The sequence below is a fragment of the Gadus macrocephalus genome, chromosome 8, assembly GCF_031168955.1.
Source record: "Gadus macrocephalus chromosome 8, ASM3116895v1".
Lineage (NCBI taxonomy): Eukaryota > Metazoa > Chordata > Actinopteri > Gadiformes > Gadidae > Gadus > Gadus macrocephalus.
In genome coordinates this window covers 19,689,788-19,706,998 of record NC_082389.1, presented here as the reverse complement: position 1 = coordinate 19,706,998, position 17,211 = coordinate 19,689,788, and the positions used below count along the sequence as shown (strand labels likewise).

The window sequence follows — 17,211 nt, the reverse complement described above, 5'->3', positions numbered from 1 at the left end:
AAGGAGATAGCTATGTTTCTAAATCTCCCCGCCTCCAGCCCACAAAGGGGCTTTGTTCCTCATCGCTGGCTGTCTGCATACGATGCCAGCATGGCAACCCATGCCATGATGCCTGCGTACATAGTCCTCTATTATGGCTTTTTTTTTTTATATGAAGACAATCTATTCTCAATATTACTTACATCATTGGTAAAGCAAATCAATTCGCTAAAAAATCGTTCCTTTTCTATAAAAAGTTTGTGTGGCATAGGATTTCCCCTTCATTTCCCCCCCCTTAATTTGGTTTGTGTAGAACCGAAAAGCAGTTGCTATGGAAACGTGATGTCACACTTTAGTACTCATTGAGCAGCTCCGGTGGAAAATGATAAGCTAACGCTACCGTTAGTCTAACATTAGCTAGATTAGATATCGTTACTAAAGTATAGCTTAGGGTAAATCACAAAGCAGAAAACGTACTACTTTTAAAAATCTCTACAACTCCTTTTTCCAGGACGTGTGGATGATTTTAGGTGAGGGGACTGACAAGGTTGAAGGGTCAAGTGGTCCACCGTTCTATCAATAAGGCTAAACTAGAAGATGGTGCTTACACTAATACAAACATTATTTTTTGCAGAATGAGTGTGTTAGGAGAAAAGGATTCCGCCATTATTAAACAGCTGGATGCTGGATTGAAATGCAGCTGGAACTGGTCGTGGCTTAAACTGGAAGGCAAGGTCTCAGTAAAAGAGCAAGAGGTGTCCTTTCATCTAGGAGATGTATTCATCAAAATCAACAGGCAGGGATTCGCCAGATGCATTCTCTGCCACAAAGAGATCAATTATGCTAACAAAGGCAGCCATGCTCTGCAGGCTCACTGCCAGACGAACGTTCACAAGAAGAAGGTGGAGATGATAGCTTCCACTCATAGTGTTGCCAGCAGCTTCCTTCCAGCATCAGCTCGGGTGAATCCAGCAAGCCAGAGTCAAGCCAACCAGGGGTTAGAAACAATCAGGCAGCAGTGCCAGGGAAAGATCCCCGTACCAGTCATAAACCGCATAGCAAATGCAGAGGTAGGTGGAGTAGGCCTGTTACTCAGCACAGGCAGCTTAGACAGAGTACACTAGCACTTTGAGATTGTTATTTTTATTGTATCACAATCAGCTCCCGTCACTGGCAGCATCAACACCTAAACATGGAATACACTAGCTTTACATTAATTACATCATTTGTGTTCTAGGCAATGGTCCTTGGAACCTTGGCGGAGCATTCCATCTCGTTTTCTATGGCTCCTGTAATTGTTGAGCTTGCCCAGACCCTTTCCTTGGATAAACCAGCTTTGCAGGGAATGAAGCTGTCGAGGACAACAGCTTCATACAAGATGATCCATGGTCTAGGTATTTAAATTTTCTTTCTTACCTACTATTTCAGTGTTTTAATTTACATTTTAGTGAACTGCACACATAAAACATGTTCCTTAAACTACCATGTTGCTATATATACTGCTATGTTGCCAGAATTACCTGTTGTATGATTTATATTGTACCAATTAGATTATGCATGTGATGTGACAAAATCTCTCCGACTTTTTGCAGGGCGGACCTACTCTGAGAGGACCTTTTCCAACCTGAAGATGTTTCCCTTTTCGTTAAATTTAGACGAGTACCTCCAACAACAACAAAAAGGTTTGTCTCATATTAAGCTATTGCCATCACAGTCCTTCTGTTTTTGCTTCAGTGTATGCCCTGTAAAATGTTGCATGGCTAATAAACCTTTTTATGTTGAAGATCCTCTCCATGCTCGTTTGCTACTACCATGCAGACTTGAGGAAGGTGATAGTAGAGCATTTGGGGTCCTTGGAGATCGTGAAGGTGAATGCTGCTTCTTTAGAGAAGGTGCTCTGTGAGTTCTTTGAGAAAAACCACATCCCGTGGAATAACCTTGTGAGTATGCTGATGGACTTGTGTGCTGTGATGAGGGGCAGCAAGACCGGCCTCGAGATCAGGATGCACCAATACTGTCCCCACCTGCTCGATGTTGATGGGGACTCCTGTCATCACATACACAATGCGGCAAAGAAGTTCTCAGAGCCCTTTGACGGCTACTTGGAGAAGCTGTTCAGTGATCTCCAGGTTGACCATCAGTGGAGTCCAGACCAGGTAAACAAAATGCAGCTCTTGTCTAGACCACGGCTGCTGGCTCTACTGTACTGTACTGTGTTAAATCTATGGAATGTGTAGAATGTCTATGTATGTATATCTTTTTCTGTCTTTTGTCAGGTGATGTACCTCAAGGAGATAGCTATGTTTCTAAATCTCCCCGCCTCCAGCCCACAAAGGGGCTTTGTTCCTCATCGCTGGCTGTCTGCATACGATGCCAGCATGGCAACCCATGCCATGATGCCTGCGTACATAGTCCTCTATTATGGCTTCCTCTCCACTGCCGATAAGGAGCTGTATAGGGAGCCTTTGGAGCTGATGTACACCAAGTACCACGTCAACCAGGCGGCAAGAGCCCGTATCAAGGTGGTTCAGGAGGAACTCAACAGGAAAGGTGATGAGACTTGATGTTCCAATCCCTTATAATAATTAGCACTTATACTTGTTTTGAAGTTACTAATGAGGACGACTATGTATTGTGTTTCACAGGCATGACTCCACAAGGCCGTGAGAGAAAAAAGAGGGTATGTCAGAAGCTGTGGCATGAGGAGACGACAACAGTCTTACGGCTCAGCATCTACAAGGGTTTGCTGACTATTCTCAAGGAGTATGTCATGGTTTTCCAGGTGGGTGTTAGTTGTGCTTGGAATTACTGCAACTTGACTGCACGTGCATGCACATCCAATGTTGGCAATCAATCAATTTCATAAGAATAACTAACAGTACACAGAAAAGCCTATGGGTGGAACAGGGTTGAGGGAGAAACTGTGGGAGGTGCTGCGGGAGTATGGGGTAAGGGGGTCTATCCTCAGGGCCATCCAATCTTTGTACTCCCAAAGCGAGAGCTGTGTTCGTGTTCTCGGCAGCCAGTCAGTTTCGTTCTCAGTGGGTGCTGGTCTCCGCCAGGGCTGCGCCTTGTCACCAATCCTGTTTGTGATATACATGGACAGGATATCGAGGCGTAGCCGTGGTGGGGAGGGGTTGCAGTTCGGTGGTCTGAGGATCTCGTCACTGCTTTTTGCAGATGATGTGGTCCTCATTGGATCATCGGCCTGTGACCTTCAGCACTCACTGGATCGGCTGGCGGCCGAGTGTGAATCGGCTGGGATGAGGATCAGCACCGCTAAATCTGAGGCCATGACTCTTAGCAGGAAACCGGTGGATTGCTTACTCCGGGTAGGAAATGAGTCCTTAGCCCAAGTGAAGGAGTTCAAGTACCTCTGGGTCTTGTTCGCGAGTGAGGGTACTATGGAGCGTGAGATTGGCCGGAGAATCGGAGCAGCGGGGGCGGTATTGCGTTCGCTTTACCGCACCGTTGTAACGAAAAGAGAGCTGAGCCGCAAGGCAAAGCTCTCGATCTACCGGTCGATCTTCGTTCCTATCCTCACCTATGGTCATGAGGGCTGGGTGATGACCGAAAGGACGAGATCGCGGGTACAAGTGGCCGAGATGAGTTTTCTCAGAAGGGTGGCTGGCGTCTCCCTTAGGGATAGGGTGAGAAGCTCAGCCATCCGTGAGGAACTCGGATTAGAGCCGCTGCTCCTTTACTTAGAAAGGAGTCAGCTGAGGTGGTTCGGGCATCTGGTAAGGATGCCCACTGGGCGCCTTCCTTGGGAGGTGTTTCAGGCACGTCCAGTGGGGAGGAGACCTCGGGGAAGACCCAGGACTAGGTGGAGAGATTATATCTCAACACTGGCCTGGGAACGCCTCGGGATCCCCCCGTCAGAGCTGGTCAATGTGGCCCGGGAAAGGGTAGTCTGGGGCCCCCTGCTTGAGCTGCTCCCCCCGCGACCCGACCCCGGATAAGCGGATGACGATGAGGATGAGGGTTGAGGTACAAAAATTGGATATTTTAAATATAACGTCAGATTTCTGTACCTTGAACTTGTTCCGCCCATTTGCTGTTCTACAAGGTTTCACTGGTATTAGTAGATGGTTAACAAACTATTAACAACTGATCTGTAAAGTGTGAGTTACGTATTAGTTATTAGCTTATGTATGTTACTGGGACGTTATTCTAAAGTTGCAACTATTCCTCATTTACTTACAGTTAATAAATGAGGAATAGTTGCAACTTTAGAATAACGTCCCAATAACATGCATAAACTAATAACTGATACTGAACAAGTCATTAGTAAGTAATTTACTAATAGCTTGTTCATGATCTATTACTAATTTATACGGTATAGTTATAAATCATTGACATGCAGTTAACAAGTCATTTATAACTCATTAACTAACAGTTTACTTATGATCTATTAACTGGTTATAACGGATAGTTATAAAGTGTTACCGAATTTGTTTTACATACACAGAGTAGCCAGACATTGGTTCACAAACTTCACGATCGGCAGCTTGAGCTGTTCCTGGCCTTCATGGCTTGCTTTGTGAAGGCCGAACACATTACTCAGGTAATTAACTCCTCCTCACACCCACTCTGCCTACTTTAGTATATATTATTGATTTTATCCCTATTTTTACTGTTGTCTGTGCTATCAGTTGAGTGTTTCCTTTCTTGTTAAGCAACCTGGGGTCTTTTGAAAGGCACTTAAGGTATTACTCCAATTAATTACTTCCCTTACATAGCTGTCTCCCAGTGCTCTGAGGGAGATGGTCCTGGAGGATCATATGCTGCTGCCCTCCAAGGAGGTCTATGTGGGACAGGAGGCTGACATGTTCAGGAGCCAGAATCCCAATCATGCTGTAAATACCCCGCATCACTTTTTTTCTCAATAGTTTTTGAGACTTAAAATAATGGTCAGTTTTTGGTGTTTTGTGTCAGCTGTTGGTGCCATTCCGAGCAGACGTCAGGAAAGCCTACATCACCACTGCAGCATACCTCCAGAAGAAGCTCCCCTTGGCCAGTCCGACTCTTACAGCCCTGTCTGCTCTGGACCCTCTTCGGAGAGGCCACTCACAGGCAACCATCCAGTTGAAGAGGTAAGAATAACATTTAAACATTTTTTTGCCATATTACCAGGTACTTTGGGATTTTTGTTTCCTCATGTCCTTAAACTGATTTCAAATTCTCAACCATTTCTTGCCAGGCTGAGTGGTATGCTGCGGCACCTATTGCCAGCAGACCAGGACATCCAGAGAGAACTTGTGCAGTTCAATGTTGACCTGACCATCCCCAGTTTCAAGGAGGGAGAGTGCATTGTTGAGTGGTGGGGTCATGTCTTTGACAAGCCAGATAAGTACCCCTCCCTGAGTGCGATGGTTAAATGTTGCCTCTCCATCTTTCACGGACCCAGGGTTGAGTCTTCTTTTAGTTGGATGAATGATGCAATTGACCAAAGGAGTGGCAACATGAATGTACCAACATTTAATGCAATCCAGACGGTCAAGTACACCCTGCAGTCCAGGGGGAAGACAGCCATGCAGCTCTACAGAATGGAGGATGTGAAGTTCGGGGAGGTGGACAGAACACTATGCAAGAACATCAACTCTGCAGCAGCCACATACAAACGCCAGCAGAAGATGAATCAGGAAGAAAAGCAGCAACAACAGAGCAAGTATGGCTCCCAAGCATCTGGCAGTGCTCAGCAGGCCAAGAAACAGTCTGCTGAAGAAGAGAAAAGGGCGAGGCTGAGACATGTGGCCAAACAGCGAAAGCGGGCCTTGGAGACACTGGTGGTCCAGGCAAAGAAGAAAAAATGAGATCTGGTTCTGAGAGTATTGACAAGTGTTTAATGTTTGTGTTATGTATTGTGTGTTTTTGCCAATAAAAAATATGGAATATTCAAATTTTTCTCCCGGGGGAGGACCCCCCAGACCCCCCTAGAGGGATAATATCCTTCTCACCTTTTTCACCCCTGACCCGTTTTCATGCCTGCATACAATCCAGATGTCTTTAAGGAAGCTGACTTTGCCCCTGCTTTAGTAACTGACAGGCCGAACCCAGAAAGCCAGGCTGCCCTCACTACAGCCGGGCCATCCACGCTGGCCACCCTTCCACCTGGGTTGTCCCCTCCTGCCCTCACTACAGCCGGGCCATCCACGCTGGCCACCCTTCCACCTGGGTTGTCCCCTCCTGCCCTCACTACAGCCGGGCCATCCACGCTGGCCACCCTTCCACCTGGGTTGTCCCCTCCTGCCCTCACTACAGCCGGGCCATCCACGCTGGCCACCCTTCCACCTGGGTTGTCCCCTCCTGCCCTCACTACAGCCGGGCCATCCACGCTGGCCACCCTTCCACCTGGGTTGTCCCCTCCTGCCCTCACTACAGCCGGGCCATCCATGCTTGCCACTAGTGCATCTCAGTGGTCCCTCACAGAGGGTGACCTTTCACCTCTTTTCCCTATCCCTACTGAGCTTCCCAAACATATTTTTTCTGTCAGCTCTGATGGTGTCCCAGAAGTCACTCTGACCCTGGTTCCTATATCTTTAGAAGAGGAAGTCGTTTCTACCCAAGTAAGAAAAAATATATTTACTATATATATTTATTTTTTTGTAATGTATTGACTGCCACATTCTGAAAGTAAAATATTCATGAGTGTGTGTGTCTATGTGTGTGTGTGTGTGTGTGTGGGGGGGATGGGGGGGGGGGGGGTTGTGTGTGGGTGTGTGCTTGTGTGTGTATCTCTGTGTGTTTATCTTAACCAGGAGCCTGCAGTGTTTTCACCAGAGTCGGTCCGGCCGTACCCGAAAGCTTCCCCGAGAAAGGCCAATCGGCAGCAACGCAAGAAAAAGACTTCCACTATTTTAACCGACACCCCGGAAAAGCAGCCCCTGGAAGAGGAGAAGAAAGCCTCCTCTTTGAAAGTAAAACGGAAGATCATAGAAACGAAGGAGGGAGGAAAAAGGAGTAAGAAGACAAATTCAGATACTCAGTGTCTGGTGTGTGCTGAATGGTTTTCGGCCTCAAAGCCTGGTGAGAAGTGGGTGTCGTGCTGCGGGTGTGGGTTGTGGTCCCATTTTGAATGCACCACTGGTGACAAACCAGTATTATCTCACTCACTGTGAGGAGTGAGATAATAAAGTGAATAAATAAATGAATTAAATAAATGAATTTCTTGCTTAAATATTTTGTCCAGTTCTTTTATAATAAAGTTTAAAGTTTTTTCAATGCTTGGTCAGTCACCATCAATGGGTTTAAATGGGTGTCTCAACTGTACCCGGGTACCGTCTCAACTGTACTCACCATGGGTACGGTTGAGACAAAATCGCACCTCATGTATATGAGCAAATTATGAATAAATTAAATTGGTTAGGGGTATTATTGATTGATTCTATTTTAGTATACAATCAAAGGGAACAGCATATCAAATATCACTTATTTTCAGTGTCTAGTTTTTGTGCAGTAGTGTAAAAAGCCAAAAGTGTCTCAACCGTACTCGCTCTACCCTATATCATATAAAATACAATTATATACGTTCATTCAAAATTACAAACATGAATGCACAACCGATGCAAATGATCGGTTGTGCATTCATTTAACAACATTGGATAGTGGCACTATCCCTTCCACCGGTAAACAAATGTTGGTGCGCCACCCTAAGGCGCACAAAAGCATCCGTTTGCTGGGCTGACCCTAAAAAAAACAATTCAACACAAACATAAATAGGTATACATAAATAATGTAATCTTGTGAGCGAGTAAATTGACATTGGTGACAGTGGTGTTTAACACCAGCTACGTCCATGCAAAATATAGCAACGTATCATTAAGTTGCAAAAACGTTTGAAAAGTGGCACAGGTCTTTAGGCTTGATTATTTGCATTAACATGATGAATCTATAAAAAGCAATACGGCACAAATTATTTCTGAAAAACGAATATAACTTCACTTCATTTGAACGTGTACTGCTCTGCCATTTTCAAGAACCCGCCCAGTGAACGCAGAGGATTGTGGGTAGTTTTGGCTCGTCTAGGATGCAGCGATGCATTCTTGAAAAATCGCGGAATAGGCTCTGTGCACTAGAACCCGGAAGTCAACTGACGGTGTCGGCATTCTAGTTTCCGGTCTACTTACTGACCCAGTCCATAGCGTGAACATGTCTGGCTTTTCTAGATGTCTCCAAGACCTACCGACAATAAATGTTAACGATGTTCACCGCATTGTTGGTGCTAGTTCCCTTGCACCTACAAGCAAGCGGGAAAAAGGATTTAAGCTCTATATTTCGAGTTATTTGCATAACTTTGAGGGTAGGTAACAGACTACCGGCTTTTTAGTGAACATTTGTTTGCGACAACATTTTTTTCTGTATTTAAAACACTTAACTGTCCGTTGTTGTACTAACTGTACTAACGTGTGTCCATTTTTTAGTGTCTAGCAAAGATAAGGGAACATCGGAGGTGATTATCAGAGCATTGTGCCACAGGTCCATGAAGAAATCAGAGAAGCCTCACAGCTTGAGTGTATGTTAAAGCTAGCGATAAACCAACCGTTATAAACAAACCGTTATACGCCCGTTTCTTTTATAACAGTGTCCGTGGGGGGATTTAGCTGAGGTCATATGTTTAATCAAATAATCAATACAAACATGTTTATTTAAGCACAAATGTACACACAAGCGCACTTTCCTCGTCAGCCACCACAACACGCAGAAAGCTCCAGCCGAGAGCGCCCACCACGGCCCCAACACAGTGCAGGCACGCGAGCCGCACACAGACACAAACACACCAGCTTCACATTGCCTCAAACTCCACTAAAATGTATTCGATATCAAATAGCATATATGTCTCCATACAAAATCAGTGATGCACATTGAGCTAGTTTACTCTGCCACCCCGACTTTTTGGTAGGCCTATACTTACAGTTGGTCTGGTTAAAGGGCTTTCAGTAGTTGTGCTTGTGGCATAACTTCTGTTGATTTTAGTGACCCTAATCATTTTGCTCGTTGCTGTCTCGATTAGTTTCCAGAATGCCACCAGATGCTCATATGATGGAAATCTATTTAAAAATACATCACACAAATACACACTGTTAATGGAAAATGCTTTGTTTGAGAGCTGTTCATGTATTTTAAAAACATACCCAGAAAACATTAATTTATTCTACAACAATAAAAAATCTATAGACCTGTGCCCTATACCACGAAACTCGCTGAACATACCCAGGCTTTCTTAGGAAAACCTGGCTCGACAGAGCCGCAACTCGCAATCAGAGTTAAGTGGTACCACGAAGCTCACTTTAGATTCAATTAGTTGAACCAGGTTTTCCGCTTTAGGTTCAATGCGCGTTCACATAAAAGGGGCGTTTCTCGCGTCATTTGACTCACTTCTGCAAAATGGATCGAGCAAGAGCGGTGTATTTCACTCAAGACGAGCAATGCATAATTATGAATTCGTACGAGGAATTTAAACAGCAAATTACAGTCAAGGGGAACACGGTTGCCCATAATAAGGCTAGGGTTGCGTGCTGGCAAAAAATAGCCGACCGTGTTAATGCGTAAGTGAAAAGATTCTGCATATCGTCTAAAAAATATCTAGGCCTATCATCATGCCTTTTACCCCCATAGATGTGGTGCCAGCACGCACCTACGAACATGGGCCCAAGTGAAAAATAAATATAAAAACATAATTCAATGTGGTAAGTTGTAAGCATCCATTTTAATAATTTCAGGTGAATCTAGCCTATGATTTGCATTGGCCTAGGCTCCAACCTTTAATCTCATGTTGATTACCTGTAGCAAATAAAAAGAAAACAAAAATTAATATGACTGGGAGGGGGACCGCTGCACCGCCCTTCACCATCTCGGAGGAGTTGGCTCTCGCCAACAACAAAGGTCGGCCAATGATGGTAGGAGTGGATGGGGGGATGTCGTCTGACCCCACTGCCTCGACATCGAACCCGTTTGTAACGAGTATGTATTCATGTATTGGCAATGGACATAAATAATTGTCTTGCTAATCAAATGTGAAATGATTGAGTGTAAATTAATCGTGTCATTTTTAGTTGAAGGTACAAACATTGTTTTGGAGAAGCCGCCGACAATTAATCTCCAATCAGAGGTATATAACTAGGCCTATATCAAAGCAGTGTCGGGTATTCTTCTAAATGTTTAATTTTTTTGAAAGAATGTCCTATAATAGGTGTCACTGATTCTTGCAGGAAACACTGTCGGCCTGTGACTCCAGGGCGACTATGGAGGTGATTTTTCGTAACACAGGGTGTCCGCGGAGGTCTTAAAAGTCTTAAAAAGCCTAAAATTCATTTTTCTAAATTTAAGGCCTTAAAAAGTCTTAAATTCGTCAAAAATGTCATATGCTGGTCTTAAATTTATAACTCGGAGGTCTTAAATTTGTCGGGGCAGGGTTATTTAATTTTTTTTTTTTCTCGCGGGACTTTTCGGGAAGGAGATGAACGAGAGGCTACTTTCTTGCTAGCTGCATATATAAACAGATGTCTGCGCGCTTGCTAGCTAGTCTGCAACAATGGGTAAATGCAACTTCAACGTCAGTTGGCTGGAAGACATCCGTTTCCGAGGTTGGCTAGCGTCCGTTGCCAACCCAGAACAGGCCAGATGCATTCCGTGCAAAAGTAGCCTACATTCAATCCATGGGGATTAAGGCTGTCGTCAGCCATATGCAGTGCCAAAAACATAAAACCTCTGCCAGGAGCCACACACAGACCCCAGCCATTTCTACGTTTTGCATCTCTGCCCCGGCGCCACCGCCGCAGACGGTCCGCACTGCTAGCACTGACCTGAGGGTAGCATTTGGTACGACACCAACACTGAAAGCGGAGGTGTTGTGGATTCTAAACACAGTGGTCAAGCACCAGTCCTACAACTCGAATGAGGGGATAGGAGATCTCTTCGGTTTGATGTTCCCTGACTCTCAAATCGCGAGCACCTTTACTGCTGGAACGGACAAAACGGCGTATATAACTCGCTTCGGACTAGCGCCTTTCATCCGAAACAAGCTAATCTGCAGCGTCAACAAGGCTGATTTTGTTTTGATATTTGAGACGTTGAACCACGCCACTAAAAGCAAGCAACTTGACGTGCACGTCCGATATTGGGTCGGAGATTGTGCATTCCCGGTACTTGGGCATGCAATTCATGGGGCCCCACATATATGGGGGTAAAAGGGATGATGATACATAATATTTTTTAGACAATATGCAGAATCTTTTCACTTTTTTTTTTTTTTTTTTGCCAGCACGCCACCCTAGCCATATTATGGGCAACCGTGTTCCCCTTGGCTGTGATTTGAACTTTGAATTCCTCGTAGGAGTTCATAATAATACATTGCTCGCCTTGGATGAAATACACCGCTCTTTATTTTGCATAAGGGTGAGTCAAATGACGCAGGAAACGCCCCTTTTATGTGAACGTGCATTGAACCTAAAGCGGAATACCTGGTTCAACTAATTGAATCTAAAGTGAGCGTTGTGGTACCATTTAACTGTGATTGCGAGTTGCGGCTCTGTCGAGCCAGGTTTTCCCAAGAAAGCCTGTGTATGTTCAACGAGGTTCGTGGTATACCCCCCAGGTCTTACTGAAGGCATTTATTTAATGGTGAAAATATTATTAATCAGTGGCGTAAATATCGACGGTGCAACCGGTGCAGCTGCCCGGGGGCCCAGACGCTGTCACCCCCACCCCCCCCCCTCTCAACAACTCACAACTTGGGTGCACCATAAATACGTTCTGGTGCACCCAAATTAAAAATTTAGGCGCACCAGTGCACCCAAGGAAAAAGTTAGTCTGGAGCCCTGGAGTATCACTTTATGTTCAATAAACAGACAGAAAGTAAACTTGAATGAGTCTCATTGAGTGACACACATGCTATGCTTGGGTTGTAATACAGCGGGATCCCCTTCACCATCACGGGTTTAAGGTCTTAAATTTCATTCAAGGTGGTATTAAAAAGGTCTTAAAAAGTCTTAAATTTGACTTGCTGAAACCTGCAGATACCCTGTAACAATTCTCACAGCTATAATATGAATTTGTAGATTAGAAAATGCATAGGCCTAATTGAGTCACTGACATAGCGGTTATGTAAGGGATAATGGACAACACGGCACTTGACTAACCGAGGTTAATGTAGCCTACGCTGAACGTGGGCCATCTTTGAACTTTCTAAAGAGCCATCGCAATGGGGAAACTCAACCGAGCAGTGCTGTAACTGTTTCACATGACTCATTTATTCTATAGAGGGAAATGGCATTGGATGAGCCCTCCACCTCCACCTCAACCTCAACCTTCTCAAGGCCTTCTCGAGGGACAGACAAGGTTTTTATTTAGGTTATTCCTTTTGTAAGGTGCGCCACAAGGCTTTGACCATGGTAACTGAATTACGATTGTAACCCATAATTCCTTTAGATTGGAACAGACACTATAAGGGCGCTGTACAAGCGCAACTTGGAGCTGGACAACGACATCAAAGTGTTGGTGAAAAAAAAATTGAAGATCGAGATCCAGCTCCTCGAGAGGGTAGGCTATTTATTAGATTTTCTTTGGTGAAGCTCGACTGACTACTGAAATAATGTTATTTTTCCTACTTTCACAGCAACTGCATGGCGATGCGACGGCTAATAAATAATTGAACAAGAGCAAATGTTTTTCCGTCCATTGTATTTATTGAACAAAAGTCACAATGAAGTTATGAGATTATCAAATGGAATGACACATTAACATTCATACCAAATGTAGCCTACTTAATAAGCAAAAACTAGACCAAGTGATCTAGAGAGTTTCACCCAGTGTGGGTTGAATTTGACATTTACTGAACACCACAGATTAGGGAATTGTAAAGGCAGGACCCTGCAAGTGTAATTGAATGTATAGTCAGTGAAACTAAACGAAAATCATTTCTGATATGTTGACATTCTGTGGGCAAGACCTTGGAAAATCTAAATGGGAAAAAGAAAAAGGCTCCAAAAGAGAACGTGCGTCCATTTGGAATAATTCCGTTAAATAAATCGCGTACTTAACGCGTTGACTTGCCCAGCCCTAAAAAAACAACAACTCATCCTTCAAAGAGGGAAACGAAACGAAACAAAAAAACTAACCAAAAAACTGGTTAGTGATGGCCCGTCTGACCGCAGTTCCTGTGGGATGATCCACCGTGATGGGGTCCACCACATCATCTGCCACCAATGGCACATGTGGGGCTCTCTCTTTCCGAATTGATGCAATATTGTGGAGCACCACACATGCCGTGATGATTTGGCTTCCTCTCTCCGGCTTGACCCTCAAACCACGGGCCTTGAGAATTCCAAAGGTCATCTCGATCCTCACCCGGCATGTGCTTAAGGCCCTGTTGAACCGTGCCTCCGATTCACTCTGTGGGTCGCCGTATGGTGTCATTAAGAATGGCATGCAGGCATACCCTCTGTCCCCAACAAGAATTCCATCATAACGGCCTATCAGAAAGAAAAATGTGATCAGTGCCTTAATCGACATTTACAGTTAGTGATCTTGTGTAGGCTATTGCGCCACACCTTCCTGAAACTGTCGGCAAAGACTTGACTCCCGAAAAATACGGGAGTCATGGACCGAGCCAGGCCATTTGGCATCCACACTGGTAACCATGAGTTGATGGTCACAAGTCATCTGAAAACGGCATTTTTGTTACAATAGTTGGCCATTATGAAGCATATAACAGTTTTAGTAGGCTACCTGCAATTTCACTACCCATATAGGTCTATAGCCCAATAGGCCTACTTTACCTGCACATTGAGGCTATGGGTTGACTTTCTGTTCACAAAGTCAGCCTCATGTTCCCCTAAAGGTCCAGTGATGGGGACATGGGTACAGTCAATAGCTCCAATCAGTTTGGGGAATCCTAAAGGGATTATGTAGAATGTTACAAATGCAAACGTGTACACAGGGCATTATTCCGTAACCTTGTGAATAAGTCCTATTCCATATGGCATAAGAATTGGGACATTTTAAGCTACACATAAATGCACATCACTTGGGAGCCGAATATCCCGCACGCAGAAATTCAAGACTGACGCGCTACCTCCGAGTTAAAAGCTAACTCAGGAGCTTTTATTTTACCTGAAAGTGTGTAAAATCCTTCCTTGACAATTTGACTTGGCAAGAAGCTGGGAAACGCCACAAACCTATGGAGCAAAATATTGAGCGCAGCTACAACCTTGTGTATGGCACGGCACACCGTATTTTTGCCAATACGTTCCGCATCACCAACTGCATGTAAATATGTGCCCGTGGCAAAGAATCGCAGGGAAACACAGACACACTGCGCAACAGTAAGTGCACGGCTTCTTTGTGTCACATTGCCTACATACGGTCCAACAAGGTCGATCAGATAACGAATACCCTCTGCTGAGAATCTGTATCTCTCATAAAGAATTTGGTCAGAAAATGCCAGGGGATCAGTTCGGTCCTGAAAAACCCTCTGTCTCCGGAGAGACGCCTGTACGATACGTGCGCCGAGGTCCACGGTAACACCCAAAAATGGTGACGCCATTGTCGGAGGAGGGGCTAGGAAGCTGCGCACGCTGATTTAAGTAGCCGATCTCCGGCTAGACTAAGCCGAAAAACTGGTCCCGACCAGGTTTGGTTGCGAGCATAAGTCACCATGGTGATACAGCGACGCTAAAAGAGATAGACTTTCGTGGTACAACTAACCCAGGCTTGGAGCTCAACATACCTCGCTAACCCTCTAAGCGAGCTTCGTGGTACAGGGCCCTGGTGTAGAAGCGGATGTCTTCTGGGGAAGTAGCAAACCGCTCGAGCCCAAATATAGTATGCAGCTGGTAGCTCTGGACCTGCTGTCTGAGCACCTCAATCTCTTTTTGTATAGCACTGTAGTGCTCACAGTCAACACACACTGTACTAGTAGCACTGTACTCATGGTCTAAGACCATTGGAACGGGTAGCTCAGGCTCTTCGGGGTCGGAGCAAGGCTCGGGACTCGCCGGTCTCTCTCTTCGCTCCCACACACCAGCCCGTGTTTGCCTCGCGATGAAGTTGTTCCAGTTGAACAAAGAAGGCACTGAGTTGGGCAAAAGGACCCGTAACCCTTTTCCAGTTGATGTGATCAACTTGTTGTCGAAATGCCGACTGCACACCTTCGTGTGGTTGGTGACTTCAAACCCCGTCCTCCTGATCTTCTGTATCCACTGCGCCCGAAGAATTGTTTTTTTTGGGAAGCGGTTGAAACTTAAACTGCCATTATACCGGCTGGAAGCTGAGCACAACGGTACACAGCAGTGTTGGTTTGATCCGCCTTCACTCCGTTGAAGCTTGTGAAGTCTTCTAACATTAAATTTACGTTGTTTGGTTGGGTTTTCCATCTTTTTACTATTTATAGTTGCCGTGGTAACTGATACGGGAAGTAGACCGGAAACTAGTATGCCGACACCTGGCGACACCGGAAGTTCGCTTCTAGAGTTGTGCACAGAGCCTATTCTCAAAAACAAAGGACGCAAAAATGGCGCGGCTTTCAAGTGTCCTAACCATTGGAACAGTGCTTGTCGGCGTTCTATGACGTAGCGTCCTTAAAAGGGCGGCCGTTGAGCATGCTTCCTTGACATTGGGAAACAGCCACAGAGCCCTCACACATGTCTGTACGACCAATACTTCCTTGTTTACAAGCCTTACAAGCCAATGAGGCGATCACTATCAAAACGGGGCATGTATGCTTTGATTGACAGCTACAGCAGCAGACAGCAAGGGTTGGGGACGGGCCTTAGATATCCTAATAGCCAATGAAAAGAACTTTCTGACGATATCCAGCATGTCAAACAACGTCTCACGTGTGGTTGAGAAAACAAATGCGCAAGGGGTGTGCGTTAACTAGCATGCTCTTCCCCAGAGTGCGAGTGTGAAGCAAGTGGTTGATTTGCGCGCTCGTGCGTGGTTTTATTTTTATTTACTTTTGTGAGTTAGGGTTAAACCACACCAGCAGGCATCAAATGTCTCTTCAGTCTTGGTCTCAGTGCTTCCAGATGTTGCAAAACAATACATTAAACAAAAAACAGCAGTATGATATACAGCACGTCAAGCATCACTTTGGATGGCACCATGTATGATGTTGGGAGCTTTGTATCTGTGGGACAAGAGGGAGGACTGCCTCAGTTTAGCAGGATTGAGCAGATCCTACTTGTTAACAGTGATGTAATGTTTCTATGCAGGGAGCACAAGTCATGTTACATTGAACACTTGAGATCGTACAAAATTTACCCGGGAAATTTAACTGTCAACAACATATTCAAGCTTAATGACAGCTCACCACTCTCTGCGTACCATGTTGAAGGATGTTGGGAAAAATAACCTGATGAGCACATCACATGGCAGGCACATTAATATATAGTCGACTCTTGCTCTAAACCCAACGAACACATAACACAAACATGATAATATAGTCAGGTCAAGGCCAGAGCCGAAGGCCCCATTTCCCAGGCAAATGGTTGACACTCAGACAATGCACCAGTCATCCTCAAGAACGGGAGAGCCACATTAATTTATCACACAGGAGACACCTCGAAGCTCTCCCCCACTAGGAGGAACACATGCAGATACTAGGGGCCTCAGAGCCACATTAAATTATCACACACGAGACACTTCGGGGGGCACTCCCCCGTTTTAATTTATCACACCGGAGACACGAGGAGCTCTCCCCGTTAGGAGAAGACCCAGGGCCTGGGAGCTAAGGTGCAGCAAAAACACACAGAACCGCACACATCTCAAACGCACACACCTCATCGAGAGGAGGATACAGCATAAGACTGCATCACACAGGGACTCTTCACCTTCTTCTGAAGCAGACCTTCCACGGAGGCGAAGCTCCGGACGAACCATCAGCGCTGATTAGGGACTTAGACATATTCGATTTCTCACGCTTTATGACTCTGTATAACCGTTGCCACTTTACTTAATAAATCCAAGGTCCTCGTGCCGATAGACTTTATTACCTCTCCGTCTCATTTTATCTGGTCCAGTAGCTAGACAGACCGTTTTTCCCCTCAAGGATCACATCTGTTGACACCCAAGCGCTTCATACAGCTGCACAGAAAGTAATTGATACCTTTATACCGTAGCTCAAACTACAAAGCAGCTGAATATTGAGTTGATTTTAAGATGAAAGTAATGTTTTATCTAACTCAAATATCTAAATTCCTTCATTCTAAGTTTTTGATTGTGTGAATGAAT

The 17,211-nt window shown here is 45.1% G+C and overlaps 3 protein-coding genes and 1 long non-coding RNA gene across 4 annotated transcripts in view; 2 read left to right on the top strand and 2 right to left on the bottom strand.

Annotated features, from left to right (window-relative positions):
* Positions 1-17,211, bottom strand: part of LOC132463594 (uncharacterized) — a 147,566-nt gene that overhangs the window by 50,732 nt on the left and 79,623 nt on the right. The window lies entirely within an intron of this gene.
* LOC132462495 (uncharacterized) lies at positions 426-5,795 on the top strand. The gene is made up of 7 exons (XM_060058048.1): positions 426-2,135; positions 2,256-2,529; positions 2,625-2,761; positions 4,451-4,546; positions 4,722-4,838; positions 4,918-5,075; positions 5,183-5,795. Exons 1-7 carry the CDS (start codon positions 1,755-1,757, stop codon positions 5,793-5,795), a joined length of 1,776 nt encoding a protein of 591 aa, XP_059914031.1. The 5' UTR covers positions 426-1,754.
* Positions 5,964-7,100, top strand: LOC132462494 (YLP motif-containing protein 1-like). The gene is made up of 2 exons (XM_060058047.1): positions 5,964-6,548; positions 6,741-7,100. Exons 1-2 carry the CDS (start codon positions 5,964-5,966, stop codon positions 7,098-7,100), a joined length of 945 nt encoding a protein of 314 aa, XP_059914030.1.
* LOC132463550 (putative nuclease HARBI1) lies at positions 12,646-14,740 on the bottom strand. Its single transcript, XM_060059816.1, has 4 exons — positions 14,092-14,740; positions 13,758-13,873; positions 13,530-13,641; positions 12,646-13,451 (listed from the first exon to the last, which is right to left on the bottom strand). Exons 1-4 carry the CDS (start codon positions 14,522-14,524, stop codon positions 13,093-13,095), a joined length of 1,020 nt encoding a protein of 339 aa, XP_059915799.1. The 5' UTR covers positions 14,525-14,740; the 3' UTR covers positions 12,646-13,092.